This window comes from Trachymyrmex septentrionalis, unplaced genomic scaffold (genome assembly GCF_001594115.1).
Source record: "Trachymyrmex septentrionalis isolate Tsep2-gDNA-1 unplaced genomic scaffold, Tsep1.0 scaffold60, whole genome shotgun sequence".
Lineage (NCBI taxonomy): Eukaryota > Metazoa > Arthropoda > Insecta > Hymenoptera > Formicidae > Trachymyrmex > Trachymyrmex septentrionalis.
The window spans coordinates 2,028,683-2,044,670 of NW_017305779.1; the positions used below are offsets into that span (position 1 = coordinate 2,028,683).

At 35.2% G+C, this 15,988-nt stretch overlaps 1 protein-coding gene across 5 annotated transcripts in view; it reads left to right on the plus strand.

Annotated features, from left to right (window-relative positions):
• Positions 1–15,988, plus strand: part of LOC108752459 (lachesin-like) — a 158,871-nt gene that overhangs the window by 133,778 nt on the left and 9,105 nt on the right. For all 5 annotated transcript variants that reach the window (XM_018493282.1, XM_018493281.1, XM_018493283.1 and 2 more), the window contains 3 exons: positions 8,851–8,966; positions 9,689–9,874; positions 15,217–15,403. In XM_018493282.1, coding sequence (XP_018348784.1) covers positions 8,851–8,966; positions 9,689–9,874; positions 15,217–15,403 — 489 coding nt within the window. The remainder of the gene's footprint in view (positions 1–8,850; positions 8,967–9,688; positions 9,875–15,216; positions 15,404–15,988) is intronic.

Below are 15,988 nucleotides of genomic sequence, written 5' to 3' on the forward strand. Positions count from 1 at the left end.
CACACACACAAATCAACGGAAAACAAATGTGATATCTGTTAAAAAAAAACGATCGATTTATTACGATTGCAAATTAACTCGTTAATATAACAAATCAGTAGTATCGCTAGCAAATAAGAGACTCATATATAATGTCAATAAAAGTCGTAGACTTTTGGAGGGTCTCAAATCATAAGAAATTGACCAATTCTAGTCAAGTATTCTCCCTATATATTTGTATTATTGTGCTTGATCAGTTTCCTACTACTTAAGACTCCACGAGCATCTACGATTTCTATGTAAACGAGCCTAAAGTCTATCCAAAAGGGTTAGATGCTATATAGTTTGCTTCTATTACTAATAATTGATGCGTGCGTGCTTGCGTGTATATAGCAGCTGACAGCAATCACAGCAAACAAAATTTGTTGTCACATATAATATTTACTGATCACTTGTTAAAGGTACTGATAGCTTGTTAAATTAACAAGATCCTTTCTCTCAGTGAAGAAGTGAGCGATAACGAAATAGTCTGCGTATACTCAAAAAAGTGATCTTGCAGTTACAGTGAAAATTATCTAAGTACAAAAAAATCGCTAAAAAATAAATAAATTTCTAGCAAGTACCGTGATATTGGATACGTAATGCACCTAATCATATAGATGACAGAGATAGAATTTATATTTGTGCTATATAAATGTTATGTGTATGATACATAATTTTCTATCAGATACAAGAAAACAGCTATAACTCTAGCTGTAGCAGCAAAATATTTTTTCGCGTGGTGTAACCAACGAACGCAGAATTGTTTCTAAATAAAGCGTAACATGTTCTCAAGATTCGCTCGAGGCGTCTACAGGCGGGACGCATGTATCCCGGAGTATAAAAAGCGAAATGAAGAAGTTAGTCACTCGAGAGAAGGTTTATATCGCTTTATATCGCTTTTACGACTTTAAGCGAAGCGCAGCATCGAAAGTACATCGCACGCGCGTGGCATGGTATTATAAGGAATGGAAAAGTTTTTCCTCCTTCTGCTACTGGCAGCGCGCGTTCGCGACGACGAAATTCGCTTCTTCGTGATGCCCGAAGGCGGTACACGAGGAGTTCATTTGGCATTCAAGACGGGGAACGTTGGAGAGATAGCCGTTGAAGAATGCGTGACCAAATAAACGAGTGTCCGAATACGTTTAAGCAAATGCGTTTCTCCGCCGCAATGTGAGAAATTTATTCTTTTCTTCAACGGCGCGGCGCGCCTCCGTCGTCACCGAGCCTCTTTCGTGAAGAGAATAACGGAGTTAACCGACTGTACTTCAAAATCTTTTTCGCGAGATTGCGAAATTGCGTCTACCATAATACCAGATAATGAATATTACGCGGAAATACGAAATAATGTATCGCGCGAGTACGAAAGTATAAGAGGACACGAAATAGGAAACGTGAAATTTTTTTGTGCGAAATTACTGGTGACGAGATATGAAGAAGCTAATGGATATGTTTAATGGAGAAAGAGTAAAATGGAATTTATTGAAGCCGGAAAAAAGTTCGGTCAACGGTAATTGGCTCAGTAAACGCGAATACGTGGATGCAGAATAAAATTGCTATAAAAATTATGTGAGACTGTGTGTACGAAACAGAATTTTTATTATGGAATAATTAAAAGTATAGCAGCGCAAATAATAAATAAATTCACTAAACAGAGTATATTACAATTATATATTTCATATTTTGTTGCAAATAAAATAAAAATTGTACGATTATCAATAACGGATCTTGCAATAATTAATGGTTTCTATTATAAATTTTCAGAAGTAATCAGTTTTAAATGATTTTTGTTGAAACCTGCGCATAAAATTAATATCGAAGATTAAAAAAAAAATGTGTAATTGGAACTAATATAAAAATATATAATTAATAATATATCTTCCTATAAGAAGCAATAATAAAGACAGGACCCCGGGCTAACGGAATTGGAACACGGTTCAGTATCTTTAAATGCAAACATGCTGGCATCGCAAGTATTTTCCTGGGGACGTATTGGGAAAAATAACGACGATACAACGAGGAACTGGACGTAAACGGAGGAAAAGAGAATACAAGTATAAACGTGGATTGGAGAGGAAACTATCGGAGAGGAGAGCCGTGCCCACGTTTCCCACAGATTATGCTAACGAGACAATCCCCACGGTACACCGGAGGCGCGTATAACCGACTTTTTTTTATTTTTCTTCCTTCGGCGGAGATCCCGCGTCGCTTCTATCTCTCTCAGACCAAAGGAGCGGAAATAGCGGACGTATCCTGGCAAGCGGAATTGCTCGGGGCCTCTCGGTGATACGGTGAAAAAAACGCCAGCAGAAACGAAATCTGTCCTAAAAGTGGAAATAGAAATATTTACAGGAATATTTCGAGGAAATTTTAAGGCGAGTTTTTCGCCATTACGAATCGATAATGAGCGATTAGCGACGGGTTAAATTTTTCACAAATGATTACGAGGTACTCACTGAGGAGAGTCGCATATTTTTTTATTTACGAAGATTATACCGCTGCCACACTACTATCTATTTTATTTCTTTATCTTTTTTCATAATTTCTCTGCGTATTTCAAACTCCTATTAGACGTTCAATTTACATCTTCATTTACTATTAGAACCCTTGGAGAGGCAGCTTTTTATCTTTTTTCTCCGTACTCATTTGCGGCGTACTTTCGTCGAGCGTTCAGTAATCACGTTCTTAATTGCGCAATTACGCACGCTCTCTTTTTTACGGCGACGTACAGTGACGCGTGGCACGAGAGAAACTCGCATTACCGTGGGAGTGCACCTTATTCTTTCTTTAGACTCGGCTCTCTCTTAACTTCTATCTACCGGCGGATTCCCCGTTTAAGCCAAAATCAATAGGCGCGTGCTCCGATCTTGATAAGTATCCCCAAAGAGAGAGCCTTGCCTCTTTCGTTCATCGAGAGAATCTTCTTGCGTCGTACGCTTAAGTACATTCATCTGTATGTGTGAAACTGTCTTTGTTCCTTCCACCTTATGAACTATCTTGATTCACTTGAGTAATGTGAAATTGATTTGTATCATCTTTTGTACGTCAAATTAATTTTTGATAGACAAGCCAATATTGATCTTTTTATAATTTTTTTTATTATGGAAAACTATACATATATATGTGCTTGCTCGAATATATAAAATATAATATTTTACGCAAAATTTTTCTACGTATCGCAATAGGCGGAGAATGCGCGACCCGAGGTTATAATTCCCATTTTAAATAATTTTGCGCTACACGACGGTATTCCCGAATTTACGCAGGGTCACGTGCGATCTCGTTCCATTTAAACGTGGACTTCGCCGTGTTTCAGCTTCTTCTCCCCCTTCGAGCGTCCCGGTGGCGTTTTTACGCCACCTCTGTCTCGCACGACCGTAAATCCTTCGTTACCGGAACTTTTTAACGAAACTCTTTCGCGTAATCCCTTCGGCGTTCTATGTTTGCCGTAAAGATTCCGTCGTCGTCTGCGCGCGACACGTGATGTAGCTTCCATTCCTCTCCCTCTCCCCTCTGTGCACTTTGTCTTATGCAATACTCTCCGATGGAGAACACGCGCGCACGTTGGACGAACTTGCGAGCGCCCTTCTGCTTGCCGTGCAAGAATCCGTGGAATTTTTCGAGTTAGCTCTCCAGGCTGCCGCGATCTGAAAATCCGGAACATTTGAACAAAAACAAAAAGGCCGAACGTTTAATCCTCGCGGAAATACGGAGTAATTCCGCTGTCTTCCTCCCCCGCCCTGAACAGTCGCTATCTCCGCCTGTTCTCGATTGTCCTTTCGGTCCGGCTACCTAGCTACCCCTGCTCTTTTTAATTAAAACAGAACTTTTGTTCAATTACATTATAAACGGGGCGTTCCAGATTCACCACGAGTTTTAGCCATAGATACTCGAGATCGAATTTAAGAAGAGTAAAGGTTGCTCCAGTATGTTGCGGCATCGATAATTGAAGTGTATATACAATAGTAGAAAATTTAATTCTTCTATTGATCTTGTATAAACACGATTTCATGAGAAATTTAAATGTCACGAGGTTAATGTAATAACTTTATTGCGTATGCACAATATTCGATTTCTGTAAGTCGTGTAATTATTAAAAACATAAAGAAGAAAACGAAAAAGATAATAGGCGCCAACAAGCTGCTGCTATGTTTACTTGTAGAGAAAAGATGATAATTTGATCTTAAGGGGATGGAAAATAACGGAGAAAAGAAAAAGAAAAAGGGAGGAAAAAAACTTAAATATGTAACTCGTGATATAAAATGTGCAGAACATAATCAAAACTTAAAAGTTAAATGTTGAAACTGGAAATATTTTAGTCAACTTTTCTTACAGTTAAATTCTTGCAAAAGAAAAGTCCACGTTCGGTTTAAAACTGAAGGAGACTTAATATTGCGAAACCTAAAGTTAATTTTTCGAGAAACAGACGTTGTTCGTCAATCCTCGCGGCTTTTAATTGATGATTCGTGCCTGCTTGCGCACGAGTTGCGTATCGAAATAATTTCGCTGTGGCGGGTGCAAATGTTTCTTTGATGACATCGGCTCATTGTCGCTACTCACGCTAATAGTCGCTTTTGCCTGGAGCACGTCTGCCTATTAGCATACGCATTCGAGCGTGTCGCGCTTCTTGCTGCTCCCTATCGTCCTCGTTTGCAGAATATCACATGAAATGGAATCTCCAAAAGTGCTCCTCATCCCTTTTGATAACTCATTTTCTTAGCAAACAGTGAAGCGGTGTTTCATGAACCATCTACAGTTGCATAAAATGTCTTATAATTATGCCAATTTAACATTTTCCTAAGCGTTATCTTTTTTGCGTAAAGTCGTACTATTCCTAATTCTTCTCGTTTGTCGATGTCTTATAAATCGTCAAATGTGTGTGTTATTCTTGTATCAAAGAAACGTACGTTTACATTTAATAAATATTTAATAAATATTTAGTCGCAGTACTACTTAAATAAATATTTATAAAAATGAATTAGTGTATTTTTCTCTTAGTAATAACAAATAGCGAAGCGTTTTATGAACCGACATTTATGGTTGCGTAAATGATTAAGAAATCATAAGATCTTTGCACAAAAATAAAACGTTTATTAAATAGGTATTTGTACCTTTTAATAAAACTACTTTTCTGCAACTTCTATATGTCATTTTCTCACAAAACCACTAAAGATTATAAACAGGTTTTTTATGTATCTTGAGTCTTCAACTAACAGTAAGCTTTTTACTCAAAATTGAAGAATTCCTTTAAGATAGGATTTTTGTGAATGGAAAAATCCTATAATAATCCTGTAAAACGATAAGATCTGAAATGCGTCTTTTAAGTAGCAAACCAGTTTAACGTAGTCAAAAGCGACATCGGTTTTTTGTATAAAATCGTGATCGCGTTTCCTGACGCATTTTGAGATCTCACCGTTGAACAGATCTATGCATTCCGGCCGATTACGAAGAGTGCTGAGAGATATGTGTGTAAAACAGCGATAGGAAGATTTTCATATCTCGCGACTTTCCAGTGCTGAAGATCATTTTGTCCGGGGGAACATTTCGCTATCTCGCACGAACGAGAGAATCGTTCGACCAGAGAGCACATTTTAGATTCGCGATTTCGACGATATGGGATTTCTCTCAGGCCGCAGAGGAGAAAGGCCAGCAAAATCCAAACTCTTTGAATCGGCGGACGGCTTCGCGGCCGCCATTGTGTGGGTGGCTTACCGTCGTTTCTCCGGGATAAAGCGAGGTATCACCGGATACTGCTCATCCCAAGTCTGTCGCCGGAGCCGTCCGACGGCTCTCGAGGATCCCGTTCCGTCTCTTGAATTAGACCGAGGGCGAGGACGATGCCCTGTGACTTTTATAATCGCCTTTAATACCGCTCGTGAAGGGTCGCCTTCAGATGCTGCATAACTATTTTATTAACGCTCGCGAGCGCTTATTGCGAGCGGCAAGAACATCTGACGATCTTATTAGCTCTCGCCGTTGCTCGTAGAAGAATCGATGTTAAAAGACGGACTTACAAACTTCGTTTATCTATTTTATTTCTCTCCTATTCTACACATCAAAAATAATTTAAAGAGCTCTATGATTTATATAATTTACGTATTAATTCATTCCTATGTATTATTATACAATATTACACATGGGCTACTAATTAGCGTTGCCAAGGCATCCCCAATTAAACGCCATTTTACAAGGACAGTTGCCACGCATTAATAATAATTTGATATAATTTAATTAATTATTGATGATAGTGTATTTATGGCCCGGTTTTTTATTAACTTGTGGTTAAATTTAACTTTATGTTTCATTCAATAGACTTCACTCATCATAGATAATGCTCATAAATAATTGGATAAAATATTAGATTAAGTCTAACTAAATTAACCATCAAATGAAAAATGTGCTTATGTGTGCTTGTGTATGTGTGTTATACCTATGACATGCTTTGGGGAAGAATTCTTATTAGATGGCGAACTCTTAGTCGAGTACGGAATTTTTGGAGTGGGAATTAAAACATGGGAAACAAATTGTGTAATATATATCAACATGGAAAGAACTTTTACTAAAGTATCTAAAATTTTAATTAGATAGAAAATATTAATATAATTTTGTTTAAACCATAAAAATAACTGTATTGGACATTCAAATAAATTGTTAGATTTGTAAAACATTTTGCAACATCGTCGTCAACACTTAAACATTCTACACAATTATTTTTATATTCTAATAAAATTATTTTCAGATCTGTATATTTAATTAATTTTTTGGATACTTTAACAAAATCGTTCTTTCAGTGAGTATAATTAATTATTATTATATTTCGATATGATAAACAAAAAGTTAACTAGACTAATAACTGTATCTAATAGAAGAACTTTGTGTCTGCCAGTGCAATATCAAACTGAGACTATGTATTTTTGCACGAAGATGCCCAGCGGCACGATTTAACCTCACGTTAGCGTAAACAGAACGATGTCTAAAACGAGAAGGAAAACGAAGTTGGTTCCGGCGTAGTGCAGCCGTGAACATCGCGGCGATCTTAATTTCCTGGGCGGATGATGCGTGATAATTCCGATGAAAAATTCCATCCTGCGCACGGTGTAATTAAGGAGGAGATGGCAGACCGCGAGTGTATACGTTTGTGTAGTACTCGTCCTGTCCGGTCGCAAAAGGACCTAATTAATTAGATATCCCTACGACAAATTGCTAGAATTACACCTCGCTGATTACAATTAGACCCGGAATGAAATTCCAGCGCAATAAAAGCGCGGCAGACTATACTTGCATTATGTTTTTTTGGTCCTCTTTCTTTCGCTTTCTCTCTCTCTCTCTCTCTCTCTCTCATTTACTCACTTACTCACTCTCATGTGCTTATACGTGCGAACGAACCTTACGCATACGTTTTGCCGCTTATAAGAACTTACTTTTATGAAAAATTAAACGCAAAATTAGAAATCCTTTCATTAGAGAGAAAGGAAGAATAAGAGACTAGAGGAAAATAGAGTAGAAATGCAGTTGCGCTACAAATGCTTTGAACCCTTCAGAAGATCTACTTTAATGAAATTTTCTATTATTTCGTATTTTGGAATTAAAATATCTGAATATTATACATCATACGAAAGAAGAGGAGCAATTTAATTAAAACATCATAAAGAAGAGCCAGAAAAGACATCTTAGGAACAAAATTGTATAAATAAAAAATGCCAGTATAACAATAGTTGTACTCTAACTATAACGATTGTTTGAATTAAAATATATTTTATCTAGCAGTGATTATTATTTCTTCATCAGAGACTATTACTTCTGATAAATTTACAATATTTTCTAGAGGAGTTTCGCAGCTTTTTTTCCAATGAAGCGAAAATTAAATTTAAGTAGTTAATAAAAAGGTCGGCAAGGGTCGAGCGGGAAAGAGAGCGGAATGAAAGCGTAGAGAAATAAGGGAAAAGATTGAAGGGGGGCAAAATGCGCCAGCGCGGCTAGGGCAGATCGGCCAATCCATGGTAATCGTAAAACCAACCCCATGAAAACTGGGGAGGATGGCCGCGCCGGTGTGTTCGGATTACGACTGCGAGATTCAAGAATTTTTCCATTTATCGCTCTTCTTGCATGAACGCATACAAGAATTCGATACGAGAATATGGGTGGCTTTCTACTCTTCCAGGCCGACTGAAGGGCGCGGAGGTGAAAGACCGAGAGGGATGCTATATACCCATCCTCGACCCCCGTCTTGAATATCTAATCGACAGCATGCTGTTCGCTCATGCATGCACTTCTACGGTGGCGAATCGCGGCTGTGCATTCCGCGAGACACTGCTCGTTGACGATGCCAAGCGCATTCATTCTTTCGTTCCCTTTTTTCGAACATTCGCAGCGCATCGTATTTTTCCAAGCGCGACGCGCGCGACACGATCACATCGTCGTGATATCCGGTGAGATTGGAAAGGGCTGAGCGCGACACAACGCGTTACAAAAATGCGTTGTTTTGCTTGTCATTTATCGATGATGAAAGATTGAAATTCGTAAATTGATGGTAAATTTAATACATTTTTTAATATTCTGCTATTGTCTGTACATGTGGCTGCATTGTCGTCTAAATATGTTATTATGATACTTGTTCTTCAATTTCTTTTTCTACCAAAAACTCGAAAGCTTTTATTGTATTGTCTATAGAAAATAATTTTTATTATATTTATTATGTTCCCTCGATGTGTGTGTGTGTGTGTGTGTGTGTGTGTTTATTTTCCATTATTAATTCGTGCAATCGAGAGGGAAAGCGGGACATAAAGTAATTAACATAAAATAATTAAACGTCACGTTGTTGCATTGTTTCAGGCCAAATCACCCCCGAAGTTTTGCCCGAGTTCTTAGCTCCTTTAGAAAATCACACGGTGATCCAAGGTCGTGACGTCTTCTTCACTTGCGTCGTTAATCATCTGCAGTCGTACAAGGTATGATGTTTTTTTTCTAAACAATCCTTCTTCGTGTTTTATCGTAAAAAGCATTAAAAAAGAATTGCACTCGTAGCACACTAAATATTAGAAAAGAGTGTATGTGAATGAACACATCTATTATAAAACGTCGAGATTTATATGTCAAGAAATGTAGCAGTGTCTTTCAAAAATTTCTGTCTTTTTAAATTATAATATAATAAATATATAGTATAAATGTAGCGCATTAAATATATATATTTTCCTTGAAAGCTCATATTTTTATTGAAACGAAATAGAAAATTGGATCTGTCAATTTAAATTTGCACGTTTCCGCGTTTAGTTTTACTTTTAGAACTCGTTTCTTCCGTGAGAGTCTGACTATATCCGTCTATAACTACTGCAAATGACGGCGCGAGCGTCTGCTACATCTGAGTGAACTTTTAGACTTTATACATTTAATTTAATAAAATTTTATATTTTTATCCTTACTCAATCATCCTTCATTGTTCATTTTAATAGACATTCAAATTTAGCCGCAAAATTAATTTTATACATTTAGTAATAGATTAACTGTATGTGTAATATATCAAATTTTTTTATATTTTTTAATTACACACACGCACACATTTTCAAGCGGCTATCTGTATTTTCCGATTACAAAGTACAATTAGAAAGTCAAAATTGCAAAATTTCCGTTCTACCTTTGTTAAAAAAAATAAAATTTTCTTTTGATGTTTCAGGTAGCCTGGATAAAGTCGGATTCTCGAGCAATTCTGGCGATCCATACGCACATGGTGGCGCACAATAGCCGACTATCCGTCACGCACAACGGGCACAACACGTGGAAACTGCACGTGTCGAATGTCCAGAAGAACGACTCTGGTACCTACATGTGTCAAGTCAATACCGACCCTATGCGCAGTCAGGTGAGACAACAATTCTATATTACACATTTATGTACTCAAATATTGAAAGACACGTAGAACAACGTATTGTGATGCAATTAAAAGTCTAATTCTTTATTTCTTTTCTAACAACGCTTTTGCGTATTCCCGCGTTTTTCCATCCACATCTTTCCATTATTATTTACTATTTTTTTTTTTTTATGACACGGGTACCCGCATTTTTTGAAATACCACAAATACCGCTTCACACAGTATTAATCCGGTACGTTAAAACACGTTGCGACGCAGATCCGCAATAACAACGTATCTCTGTTAAATTAATTTCCATTTACCTTCCGCACGACGCTTTATTTTTCGACGGCGTTTCCACGTTGGAATCGCGCGCACGACGGTCGTTACGCACGCGGCTCTATCGATTTCCACCGACAAAGCACCGCGTCGTGTAACGCGACGTAATTCGATTAAAAAGATCGAGGTTTCGCGCAATTTCGTCGGATCCGTCCGGTGGAATTTTTAAAATTCCATACACAAGCCCGACCATAACTTTTTAACGCGCGCTTTTTCTTCAACCCTCTCTCTGACCATTATTTGGCGATTCAATATCGATTGTAATATCAGCCCATCGTTGCAGCTGCAATTCAGAATCGAGAAGCAGGAGCTTTTACGTTATTTGAAGCAGAAGATCTCAAGTTGTCAAAATTAGAGTGGAGGCTTATCTTCTGATTCTTAAAGACTTTGCTTTATGCTTGAATTCTTATGTATTATGGAATTCAATAAATTTTTCTTTCTAACGAAAAATTAATTGTTACAAGTATATTATTAAATATAAAAATGTTATGCGCGAAGCAATAGAGAAAAAATTGAGACTAATGGAAACATTTTTACATGTATTATCTTGAAATAATTTCTGTTCACCTTTTTAATAGAGGAAAGCCTCCTATTATGAAATAGGCGTCTAATATGAGATAGCGGCGTTTCTGCTAAACTAATAAACGCTATCTATTGGTTTCACTATGAATTTATTGCTCTTAAATTGAAAACTATTTAGTGAAAAATTTCATTATTAAATCATATCTGTAGTCGCTAAAAAATATTTTAGAATTTGGATGTCTTTAAGGTTTATTAAGAGTCAGTCTTTAAACCTTATTTATTATTTAATAAGTAAAAATATTTGACAATAAATTCTTCATGTAGTGATAGAGTAACATCGTACTAATAGAAAAATATGGGATATATTGAATTGTTTAATTACAGAAATGAGATTTGATAATCATAAAACTGTAAAAACATAGTGAAAATTGTTGCTAAAATATAAATGTTATTATACAATAATCAAAAGGACAACCGGAATCATCGGAGACATCGAGTTCCTGTTTCTACAATGCTTGGTTCCAACTACTTAAAGACGAGTTCTGGGTACAATGCATTGCATGTTCATTTTGCGCGCACTCTGGCTGTTTGTTTGTATTTTAGAAACATTAATTTAATAGAAAAATTTATTATCAATTTCTCAGGGCTTTTCATGAGAAGCACAATTTTTTTACTTTGCAGTTTACTCACTTTTCACATTTTTTTAATTGAAAAAAAAGTAGAATTTGAATTAAATTTTATATAATATTATCTTAAAGCTTATTAAATTCTCTTCAAAATGACCTATTATTTTTTTAAATTCTGCCTATAGACTTCTTACCCAAAATGAGTATTTCATAATAGAGGCTTTCCTCTGCTTTTGTAATTTGTAACTTTATTAATACATAAGAAGAAGAAAGGAAGAGAAAGGGAAAGTTTAATGATAAACACACAAATTGTGGTGGTCAGTGAAATGATAAAAGAATGAAATTCTCACGACGTGACGTCGCGTGATTTTAATTATGTAGATTTTCGGTAAAGTGTAAGCCGCGTATTCAAAAAGGCGCGTGGAAAATTATTGTCGACGTTAAAAGTGCATCAGATGCGCATATATTGTATATCTTCGGGCGACTATTTTCCCGTCGTTGGTTCTCGGATCGGTCGTTCGAAATACCCCATCGTGCTTTAAATCTCGCACCAAGTCGATCGACGGTGAAATTATTTATCGCATTTACATCGCTATCTTATCCACTTGGGACGCGCATTCGCCAAACCATTACCAAGCAGTTACTACGTCCTTTCGTAAACCAGCGCTCGTAAGTTTGCAAGAAGATGCTCTAAAAAAATCTTTATCGATTGAAATACGAGAATAGCGAAAATGTCGAAGTTGTAATATATAAATATTTTGATTTATAAATAAAGTTTTCAGAAATTTGGAAATATTTGCTAAATCAATTAATTTAAAAAAAAAACACTAAATATACAGGATGTTCCGAATTCAAATAGATTTTAAGAGTGTGTAGGAGACAAACTAAAAAAAAGTTATTGTAGACTTACTCGTTTTTGCTTATGTTTGAGCATTTAAATGCGGGACAGCCTGTAAAATTAACATAGCAAATTATATAAGTGACTAAACATATCTTTATATATGATCTCTGATGATTTTTAGAAAGTTGTGATTCCAGATTTTTTTTCATTCATTTTTATCTTGCTATTCTTTTTTTTTACACACACACAACACATAGATATATATACACGTGTTATCTCACTCAAACTTATCATTTGTCTTGCTCACACTACAACTAGCACTCTGGGCCCTTTATCTCGCCACAGGGCCGTATATTGCATCGGAAGGTTTGCCACTCTGCCGGTCGCATTGAATTCCATGGGACATGTGCACCGCACCACGACCAGTAAATTTGACCTACATTCACATTAACCCATAACACACCGGCGACCGCCGGTACGTGCTCAGGGACGTAAAACGATGTCTTTTTTACACAGCCACGAGACACTTTAGTGTGGTTTATGTCGACTGACGTCTCGCGCAAGGCGACGACACGATATTTCCGACCTGACGATGATGAAGTTAATGTTTAATGCTGCGTCATACATGTACGAAGATAATAAATATTATTCAGTTCTGTGTTCTCATTATTACTATACTAATTATCGTTGATTCTTATAAATTATATGCGTTTTGTTTGAATTTTACAAAATTACAACATTTTGTTTTAAACATTTTGGCTTAAATATAAGATTTTTCTTGTGCTTCTTTAAAATTATTAAATTATTAAATAAATTTGACTGTCTTGGATTCGAAGATTCATCAGAACATATTATAAGAATCTTAATATGTGTATAAACTATTTTTCAATTAATGAAATTTGATTAAATGTATTTTTTAGTACTTTCATAATTAAGATCTTTTAATTAGATTTTTTTTAAGTACTTTTATATAAAAGGATTATTGAAGGATGTAAAGCAACAGAAATTTTATATTGTTGTTTTCACGCTATTATTTTACCGCTGCAAATATATGGTATAACAATAAATTTTTGTTCTCTAATTAAACGCGGTTGGAGCTCAGATTTCGTCAATTATCAGGGAATTTTATTTTCTATTTACGTATTTACGTGGAATAAAATATGTGGAAATTTTACGTTTGCTCGTGTATTTCGGACTATATGATGTTATTGTTATAGCAATATTAACTGTAAAATTTTTAAATGATGTTTCACTGCGGTATTAAAATATTATTATGGTAGATGCAGATCTCATCTCGGCAAATTTTGTGTAATAATGAACGAAGTACGCTTACTAAATAAAAGAAATAAAAAATAAAAAAAAAACAAATTCGTGTGATAAAAGAAGCAAATTCAAACCGACGTTTATTTTATTTCACCTAAAACCATAAATTTCGTTGCATGTTTGTTTCATCGAATTGGATAGGCTACGTGTACTATTTCACATCCAGTAAATTCTATACTCTTGCACGTTATACCCGGTGCGAGAGTACCCTCATCGTGTACGTGCTTGGGACCGTAAAACAATGTATTTTTTTTCCAGTGAGTAGTTCGAGCCTTGTCTTTGCGCAGACGGCTTTAGTATGACCTCTCACGAGCTGTTTACTCCGCAAAAAGGAATTCTTTCTAACTCTTTGATCTTCACGTTCGTAGTACATCAAAATGCAATTAATCCGTTCTTATCTTTTGCTAGAAACAGTTTTAATAATAAAATGATTCAGATTGCTGTTGCACAAAGAACCCGATAACAGAAACCCTTTTGTAATATTCGACAATCTGTATACAGAAGAGTAATTTTAAACAATAGTTTAAATAGTTTCGATGTGATATAAATTTAAAAATTAAAGGAACAATGATGTTATTTAATTTTCGTTTTACAATATATAATTATAAAATTCTGTTAGAGACTGATGATATAATTTGGTTCTTGCTAAATATCAATTTATTATAGGGTAACTCCCAGTATACGAGTATACGCCGCACCTATCAGAAATTTAATTTATTAAGTATTATTTACTATGTTTAAAGTAAATGAACTATATCAGTAAAAACTTTGTACTGTCTATTATTATGAAAAAAATATTGGAAATCAGAAATATTTATATTTCGTATTAAAAAATGAACTTTTTTAAACCTTTATATTTTTGCCATATATTCCATAGGGGATATATGGCTATTTATAGGGGGAGGGGGGATATGTGTGTACGACTCATGAAAAATTTACAAATAATGCATATAAATAGAATAACACAATAATTTATAAAATGCGTTTATAAAATTTTATTAAGGAATAAGAATGATAAATATATATATGAAGTAATAAATAATAATTATAATCTTCCCACATGTATTACAAGGGTTATGACATGAGGTACATATTTCATGTAATGTGTTTATTGCATTTAGTGCACTGAATTTAATCTGCCCACCCTTTGTATACTTTGGGCATAAATCCCGTCCGCTAAAAATGTCGTATATCCTAAACAGGTGGGATATACAAGACAACAAACTAAATAAAGAAAACAAAAGCAAAGTACTTGTATTTTGTTATACAACATGCTTTATTCCTCTACACTCATGTATCATGAAATAACCATAACTCTTTTGCACGTCTTACAGTAATTATTTTATGTAGATTATAATTTATCATGGCGCTACTCAACACAGTGAAAAATCGATTCAACTCACAATAATTTCATTAATATTAACAATAAGAAATTGAAATTATAACACAATAATATAACATAAAGGTATGTATCAAAGTAGTTACGGGAAAATTACCCCTCTTTCTATTTTTTCTGATTTCTGCGGCGTAAATTTCAGCGCGGCGTATTTGCCGGAGTTATCTTATGATTTATCACGTAAATTTTATTTTTAAACAAACTATATAGATTGCAACATATATAATATCGCAATGTTAAATGCTTAAATCTGAAGTCTGAAGTTTCTCACAATACATACAAATCTTTTGATGTTTCCTTGTTCCAGATGGGATATATGGAAGTAGTGATACCGCCCGACATAATGGATGACGAGTCCGCAGATGGTATGGTCACTCACGAAGGAGGCAATATAAGATTGCGATGCGTCGCCACCGGTTCGCCGAAGCCTATTGTCACTTGGAAACGAGAAGACGGTCGTAACATTATCCTCAGAGAGGATGGGCAGAAACAATGTAAGTGTACTGCTGTACTTTCAAGGAGTTTCTATAAGTGATTTCTTATCTACATCTTAAGCGACTCAATACTGGTTTCGAAAATTGAATTTAAAAAATTAAATTTAAACTTTAGTATCGAAAATTTTTTAATATATTAAGAGATATTAAAAGTAAATAAAGAATTTAATTTTCATGAAAGAATGAATAATGAAACGCAGGTTTTTTTATTCTAATTAAAAATTTGGGAGAGAGATGTCTCATCTTTTTTTTTATTATATTAATATTTTTTTTATTATATTAATATTTCAATAATAATACGGGATACGATAAATCAGACCTAAATTTGAAATGTATTCAAGGCCTCCGCCGCTCGATACTGATAATTAACGTTCATCACTATGAGAGGCATTCAATAGACATATTAGTGTGGATACGTACATTAGTAGATTCGGATACGCCGAGCTCAAAATATAACATGCACACTGCTGTGCAGTCCATGCTCTGATGAACTTATATTCACTTACCGTTGATATTTTAGAATAAGCTTTGAATCGCATTACATTCACAGAACTCAGCATTCTCGTAAAATCGAGTTATCTGAGA